General features: G+C 33.0%; 1 protein-coding gene across 1 annotated transcript; it reads right to left on the bottom strand.

The window, feature by feature from the left end:
• Window positions 1–2365: 2365 nt before the first annotated feature.
• On the bottom strand, window positions 2366–4304 carry LOC106328244 (homeobox-leucine zipper protein ATHB-5-like). The gene is made up of 3 exons (XM_013766645.1): window positions 3864–4304; window positions 3044–3453; window positions 2366–2909 (listed from the first exon to the last, which is right to left on the bottom strand). The coding sequence occupies exons 1-3, from the start codon at window positions 3928–3930 to the stop codon at window positions 2469–2471; spliced, it is 918 nt and encodes a 305-aa protein (XP_013622099.1). The 5' UTR covers window positions 3931–4304; the 3' UTR covers window positions 2366–2468.
• Window positions 4305–8957: the final 4653 nt, after the last annotated feature.

The following is an 8957-nucleotide window of genomic DNA, read 5'->3' as shown; positions in this document are numbered from 1 at the left end:
AGAACAAAGAAGATAAGAAGAGAAAGGCGAGGAGACTCAGCCGGTGATTTCTGTTCGGGCCAGCGTCCGTTGGCTCTCGAGCCACGGCGTTGAGCCTTTCCTCGTGTTATGTTTCTTTGCAAGATCCTTGGTCTCCTTGTTGTATGATGAAGCAACGGTCCACCGTTTGAGCTCCGCTTCGATGTTGGGGTGTGAGCCCCAAATCTGACGAGGTGATGATGCAGCAGTAACTCCCTCAACCCTACCAGTGGCTTCCTATCCTGAGGGCTCAGATCTATCCGCCTCGGTTTAACCGCACGGTCCGGTTCGTGTAGGCGCGTGAAGCGCGTGAAACACTCGTCCTTGGTTCTTTGTCTGAATCGGTTCGTTGTGGATGTGGTGGTTAAGCGAGTTTTTGTGGATCTCGTCTCTGAAGGTTGTGGGCTCTGTTCCGGCTTCTTATCCAGCAAGTAGATCTAGTTTTATTTTTAGTTATGTGCTTTTCATGAAGTTTAGATAGTCTTTTGGCTGTTATCTTTCTCGGAAAATTAGTGGACCCTCTGGTGGTTTTTGGTCTTAAGCTTGTACTGTTTTCGGGTTCTTGATGATGGTGTGAACGCTTTCCCGTCTGTAGCTGCCGGTCTCTTATGTGTTCGGTTGTCGTTGACGGGTTTGACCTCGTTGATCTCCAAATCTGTTGAGATTGGGGTGTTCTTTGTAAGACTTTTATTGAGGCGTAGCTTGGATGCAATGAAGTTGTGTCGCTGCAGTATCCGGAAGAGAATGTGGTCCTAGAGTGGATGTATCTTGCCGGGTTATAAAGTCTGGTTTCGTTGGCTTGGAGAGGTGTGCTCTCGATGTTGTAGAGGTTGATGTTATCGTTAGGTGGGCCGAGGGCGACAACGATAAATCTCGTTCAGAAGCTATTGCAAGCTTAGTGTACTACTATCATTGGGGGGTTTGGAATTTTCTTTTGCAGTAATGTATGTGTTCTTGTTCTTTGATCATATAAGCTGCCCCTGTGTGGGTTCTAGTTGCCTGTTCTGTGGGCTTTAGTTTGTAACAATGGTTGTAGTAAAAAAAAAAAAAAAAGGAACGCCTCTTAAATTAGGATTTTAAAGATTGATAAGAAACTTTACGTGCCAGCCTCTCCCTCTCTCTCTCTCTCTCTCTCTCTCTGTTTCAGGGTTTCACAAGAAATCCGATTTTTTTCCTCCTCCTTCTTCGATCTTTCCATCTTCTTTCTGGCGATTTTCTGTCCATTCTTCGATCTTTCCATCTTCTCTGTCGATTCTTCTATTTCTCAATCTTTTCTGTTGATTATGATGTCGATCTCCTTCGGTTAGACTATGATGAGGATCAGAAAAGAGAAGCGACTTCTTCAAAGGAATCAGCTTCAAGTGAAAGCAAGGATCGAGGCAAGGATGAAACTCATACAAGAGGCGAGATCAGACTGTAAGTACACGAACATCCCTTGTCTGCTTTCTTAAAAACGGTTTAAAACTAATGTCGATGGTAATTTATCTGATGATCTCGAGGAAGGTGAAATATTTTACAGTAGTATCTGTTGAAAATATCGAAACTTTAGCATAGAAACAGAGTTTGGGTTGGTTGATTTTAACAAGTGATGATGCTTAAGATTCGTTTAACAAGTGATGATGATGATCTTGTGTTGGTTTGTTTAACAATTGATGATGCTTTTGTTTCAAAGTGAAATAAGTTTCGAAATTTAGATCCATTTAAACAATCTAAGCAATGCTTAACAAGAAGATAAAATTTGTTAAGGCTCTGTGATAGTTTCGAAATTTAGTTCCATTTAAACCAAGGTTTTAATTTTACTTTCTTTGTCGCTCTGTTTGTCTTTATGATTTGTGTCTCAGTTTGTTTGTCTTAATGCTTTGTGTCTGAGTCTGTAATGGTTAAAGTATGTTTCTGTAATGGTTAAAGTATGTTTCTCTTTTGCTGGTTAACATTGTGATCTATCTTAAATATTGTGATGGTTTGCTTGTGTTCATTGTCTTGCTTTGTATGTTGGAAAGTCTGCTTGTGTTCACTGTCTTGTTTTACAGTAGCAGTTAGTCTGCTTTTGATTTGGCACCGATGCAGACAAACCCGAGATCACTGTTTTGTTAGAGTTGTGTTTGCTTGTGTTTCACCTTTCATGATCAATATAAAGTAAAAAGAGTTGTTTTACTTCTTGTCTCGCTTGCTTACTGTATTTTCTTTAAAAAAAAAATTAAGAACTTCAAAGAGGTTCTCCATTGGACGGTGAAAAAATTAATTAAACTAACATATGTTCTAAACTTTTCAAATCATAAAATCAATTACTAATTTATTTATTAGAATCCCTAAGGATTTCTAACCAATGAACTTGCTTTTAAGACAATTAAATTTCTCAATCCCTTGAGAAATATTTTCATAAGTGCCCTACAATTTTCAAAAGTTTCAATTTTATCCCCACCATTGTGTGTTTTGTCACAATTTTATCCTCAACAATACCACTGCTCATTATCTGCAAACAACTTGCAAGCTTCCTCTCCACTAAAAAGATCTTCATGCTCTTCCATTTTCACAAATTGTCCAAAACATCCCATCGTCGACATTTCAACTGCCGTAGCCGGGGCCGCTTCAGCCGCCGTGGGACTATAATCATCGTTCAGAATAGCGCTTGAGTCGCTACTATCAGCAGGATCTTCTCTGAAGATTTCCGCACGTGGGAAAATGCTCAACATCTCGTATTCAAGCTCCAATGCCGGAGCTTCCGTAGGAATATGTGGTGGCGGTGGCAAAGGACGCTGGTTTAGCTCTAAGACTTCGTTACTAGGCATCACCGTTTCATCCGCCTTTACTAAGACGTTTTCTTCCGTCGACGCGTTACTACTGCTTCTGCTGATACCGTCCACGTTAAGTTTTGCTCTCAGCTGTTTAATCTGCGGGAATGTAATATTTATAGATATTATAGGTTCTCTAAATTGTTATTAATTACATCCCACATTCGATTTTTGGGTACATAAAACGTTCAAATTAATCAAAAGTGTCAATTAAAAAAAACACAAAATTATACCTCTGCATGGAGAGAATCGTTATCACGTTGAAGGGAGTCGCGGCTGCGTTTGAGTGAGTCAAAGTTTGACTTGAGAACACCGTAATCGCGTTCAAGCTGCTTTGTCTTCCACCGAGCACGGCGGTTCTGAAACCAGATCGCCACTTGTCGTGGTTGCAGCCCAATCTCTTGAGCCAGTTTCACTTTCCTCTCAGGCTCTAACTTGTTATCAATCTCGAAATTCTTCTCTAATGCTTTCACTTGTTCTACACTCAATCGCCGCTTTTTCTCCGTTGCCGCCGTAGACGACGCGTGTCCGACGGTGATGTCCTCTAGACTTCCATCTCCTAGACAGTCAAACATCGGGGAGTGGTCTCCGCTACCAGAATAGAGAAAGCCGGTGGCTGTTGGTCTTGGACTTAGTTGATTGTCTGATAAAATCATTAATCAGGGTAGTGTATTAAAAAACGTAACTAATCTGAACGGATAATTTAAATCGATATGATGTCATGAATGAATACATTACACAACAAAACCTTGTCAGTATAATGTCTCGATAATATGATTTGTCAGAACACATATTTTTACCAGTTTTAAAATATTAAATTAATTGTTGGTAAAAAAATCAAATTAATTTTTTTTTGGTCAGCAAATCAAATTAGTTAAACAGAAAATCTCGACTTGTAGCTCTAGCTAATTCTACATTTCATTGGTATGTAATCACTAATCAACATCAAGATATACAGAACTGCAATATATAAAAAATCCTAACCTCATTGAAACAGATACATAACGAACACTGGATCGGAAAATTCAAAGAAATTAAGTATTTTGTTTTTACCTGTTGCAGGGTGGCAAATTGGTAAGAACCCGGATAAAGAATCGGAGCTCCCACGTGATCTCTTCATCTTGTTTGGCCGGGAAGTATTGAGATCGAGAACGAGTTAGTAAGGCGCACAAAGGGCAAACATGTTTTATGTTTAATGACTATATCAAGACCGTGATCGTTTGAGTAGTAACGTTCGATCAGAATCTATCTACAACTAATACATGCTCTTCTTCTCCAAAGAAGTATATTTGCTCATCTAAGAAAGACTCTACTGGGCTGTCAAGACACCTTTCAAGAAAGAAAAAACTAAACTCAAATCATCGAATTTTCTCTATCGGGAAAATATAAACCTGAGGCGTATATATATTTTTGTTTTCCTGAGAATCCTAATTTATAACAGAGAGGAGAATAGAAGAGAGAGAGAGGGAGATGAACTAACAGTCCTTCTCCGGGTTTTAAATAAGACGACAGCTTAACCCTGATATGGCTTGAGTAAAAGCATCCAACCCATAATACTATTTTAACGTCCAAACCACGCTAATTTAATGGAATTTCGGTATTAAAAAAAAAAATTTCTTCAGCTATAACGCTAAACTTCACATTAAAAACTATTTTATAGTATTATATATATTTTTATTTTTATTTGTCATTTATTTAATTGTTTATTTTATTAACAAATTAAATAAATAGTGTTTTCGTGGAATAAATAGTATTTTAGTGTGATGAATAGTATCATACCAAATTTAGTGTAAAATTATAGTGTTGCACTAACAATGTGTGATTTTTAGTGTTGGATTAGAGAAAATTTTTGTGTCAAAATTACAGTAAAAAGTGTTTTGGAGTTGGATTAGAAAAGACCTTATTTCAAAAAATTTAGGGGGATTTTTTTTGGTAAATTTTAAGAAGATTTTTATTAAAAATAATCAAAATATCTTAACATTTTACAAAAGAAAATCAGAATTGTATGAAAGCAATTTACAATGGTTAGTGTGGATATGTCTGAAGTTATTTCAAGAATTTTAGGGGAATTTTATTAAAAAAAATAATTAAAATATCTTAACATGTTACCAAAAATGCTGAAAATTGCTTTCATGAAATGCTGATTTTTATTATTATTATTATTTTTTTGGTTTCATGAAAGCAATTTTCAATGGTTAGTGTTATACACCGGCTTAAGAGAGCATCCAGGATCTTGATGAGTTAAAGTTTTTTTTAGTCAGCTCGACTACTCTGGAGCCGGTATCGTATACTATATATTAAACCATATAGAAATTTTATATATGCTCCATAGTTACCGTAAGGATTCAATAGTTAAAGTTGAACCGTGATTATGGACTCAAAATATGTATTAGCTAATTTGTTTTCACTTGTGTTTTTTGTTTCTTCGATTAATTAGTGGTATGGTTAAAAATTAAAATAATGTAAACTATGGTCTATAGATTTTTGGTAAGGTCGAAATGAACTCCCTACAGTAGAGTTGATATTTTCCAATTAAGATGTCATAATCAATCTAGTATTAATACACTGGACCAACCATTCATTTTAATACTACAGTACAGACATGGGTCATGGGTGGTGTTATATATAATGCAGATCTCCTATATATTATTTTATTATTTCAGAAACATTGCAACATTTTTTTTAGTCACGTATTATCAGTAGAATGATTCTTAGAATTCTTAGAGAAATAAGTTAGTCCATTTAAATATATAATAAACTTTTTATTAAACCACAATAAATACATTATTAATATGATTCATTATTTTCTAAAATAAGATTACGGAATTACCTAATGTGGCTAAAATATATATGAAAATTAATGATTTTGAATAATAAAGATTTGATAAAAATAAGTATGTATTATAATTATATTTGTTTAATTTTAAGCTATTAAAATAAATTAAACAATCATTGTAACTATATAATAAAAATTAAAAAAATTATTTATATATTATATTTTAAATTTTTAAAAACGAGTATAAATTACTAAAACTGTTAAAAGTTTTACATTCAAATTTTGTGATTTATGATTTAAAACTTTTGTTATGACATGATACAAATAATTGAAAAATAATATAAGTTAAAAGTCTTATTTAATAAGTATAAAAAATAAAAGATATATAAATACATGTATCATTTTAAATTAAACTATATGCCATATAAAAATACATAAATATCGTAATTTTGAAATTTACTTTGAACATTTTTTTGATAAAAAATTTGAAAAAATATTGACAACTTAATTTTTTAAAATATTATAAATTACTTAAACCACTATTCACACAGTGAAATTTTATTGTCACTAATTTAGACTTTTTGCTATAACAGATACAAATAATAAAAAAAAATATGAGCAAAAAGTGTCATCTAATAAATATTAATATTAACATATACCATATATGTTACTATCATTTAAATTTAATTATATATCATATTAAATAGAAAAAATATTTTTTCGATTTATTAAATTTATTTATATGTTCGCCCCAATTTAATTATATAAATAGTAGATAATGACATTTTAATTATTCAATATATATTTATTATTTCATAATATGCTATAAACATATAATATATAAAATAATTTATATATATAATATTTAACCTGCGTAAAGCGCATATCTTAACCTAGTATAATAATAATATAAAAGTTGAAGACGTCGGTCCACTAGTTGGCTATGCAACTTGCTTTGCTTTAAACCCACCGGATCTTAAATTAGTATCGATGTGGGTCAGCATTTTTATTATTTTACATCGTGAACAAGAGATACAAGTTATATTTAGTGTTATTAATCTTTAATGACATATTACTGTTGTTAATTGGGTGACTGGTGAAGTGTGGAGAGTCGAGTTTAGTCGAGTGTCGGTATTGAAAAACAAGAGGACTCCGGACAATTTAATGAGAGACTTTTCCAAACTTTTAAACCACTTTTTAATACTGTATATTGTCTTTTCAGGTTGCTGTAACACTTTTTACACTCTATCAAATTTGACAAAAATAGTACTCCGTCCGTTTCATAATACTTGATGTTTTATAATAGTACACAAAGATTAAGAAAATTACATTTTTCTCGAAAAATATTTTAAAGATATAATTTTAAAATCAGTTAACCAATTATAAAAAAAACTGTAAAATCTAATTGGTTGGACAGTTTCCAATAAAGTTAAAGTTAACCTTAAAATCTCAAAACTTCCTTAAAATCTTAAAACTTCATGTAAATTGAAACAAAACAAACATTCTAAAACATCATCTATATTGAAACGAAGGGAGTATATTCTAAAGGAATAGAGTTTACAACCTATTGATTTATAACAGTGTTGTTAGCGTCTCGCTATACGTTTATTAAGATACAAATGTGTGTGTTAACTGTAATTTATTAGAAAAGAATATAATAACAGTTTATGGTTGCAAAAGAAAAACAATTCCTTACAATTACGTAAGAAATTTATTGTGTTTTACCATCTACTTATGTTTTAAATTTGTTACTGTGTGAAATAACGGTTTTAGTTTGTTAATCACACACACATTCAGTGTAGATAGTAGCTGATCTTTTTTTAGCATTATAACTTTGGTACTTGATCATGATTAAAGTCCTACCATATTCAACCTTAGCGAGATATAAAAGTAGTATGTTATGATGAATTTTGTACACACACATGTATGTATTTTAGTGTAATTTTTTAATTTTTATAGACGAGAAGAGTGTGTCGTGTACAAAGGATATTCACAAGCTACGGAATATATTAAAAATCGTGTAGTGTGAAACGCGACAGAGCTTTGATGAGATAGCTGTCTAGTCTCTGTAGCGATTTTAGCCCAGCGGTAGTATTTTTTTTTTTGAACAAACGTCCAGCAGTAGTATTTTAGCAAAATTTTAACATATAGAAAAGGAAAACAAAAACAATTACCAATTACGAATTTAATATGACTTAATTTTATAAGTTTGTTGATAATCATTTTCCCACTATTTTGACCACTCTTAGTTAATTTGAATTGTCTAGTAATTCTTTTATTTTATCGTTAACGACAAGAAATCTTACAAAAATATGTATATTCAAAATAGTTTAAATTTGCAAGTCTTTCAGAATCTAACAATACAATTTGCAAAAAAGTATCTAACAAATATTACATCATCTAACAATTAGTTAAAGAAACAACGAAAAAGCACGAACAATCTGTGGAATAAAAGAAAAAGGGTTCGTGGAGTTTTGGGACTAGTTAATGTGTATATAAATTATATATTAGTAAAGGTTGGTCATCTGAATAGTGACATACTAACATGATGATTTCGTATGTATCGATCTAAAATCTTAAAATGGAAAAGCCTAAAGTAAAAGGGGGTTGGTGTTTCTTTAACTTAAGAATTACTTATATACGAAGCCTAGGTGATGAGCTGGTTATCCTATGAAAGCAACTAATTCCACTAGATTCTTGATGTATTTGTCTTCTAGAACATTGATCGCGACAAGAACGATTAATTAGAAAAATTAGGAAAAATATCCACATGCCCAAACTGTTTGAAATTTAAATTCCCAGTCCTCCACCAGGTTTTGAGGGCCCATTGTTAAAGAGACTAGATTTGCTAATTGGAAGGCCCTTTTACTTGCGAAGGCCTGATTGATATACCCATAAACTCTTCCCGCGGCAAGCAAAACGCTAATCTAAAACGTATATACGAGTTTAGCGTTTGATGTTATCAATCTTGTATTGTATGGCCATTCGTCTAGACCAGAAAACAGAGCATAAACTATTTATTTGGTTTCGTGGAAGCCCCCTTAGTCCGGTGGTTTAACTAATGGTTCATTAATGCTTCTACACCAGAAAGTATGAGGTTCAAACCCCAGAAAATGCAAATTATGCAGATCATGGAAAAAAATAGTTACAAGAGGTCTTCAGCATGGTGCACGCCTGTTGACCATAATTCCTTCAATTATTCTATCAAAGGCTGTAGAAAAACATCAAGGGACCTCTTCGTATGCTTTGGCCCAAGTATCAATATACTCATGAAAAGCAGTTCCTTTCCCATACACATCTCTGGTGGAAGGTTGTATGTCGTTAAGAAAACTGACCAAAGCGAATATTGTCTTCCAGACATTCCAAATGGA

Source organism: Brassica oleracea, chromosome C3 (genome assembly GCF_000695525.1).
Source record: "Brassica oleracea var. oleracea cultivar TO1000 chromosome C3, BOL, whole genome shotgun sequence".
Taxonomy (NCBI): Eukaryota; Viridiplantae; Streptophyta; class Magnoliopsida; order Brassicales; family Brassicaceae; genus Brassica; species Brassica oleracea.
The sequence above is the reverse complement of the archived record's forward strand: the minus strand, read 5'-3'. Positions and strand labels throughout refer to the sequence as shown.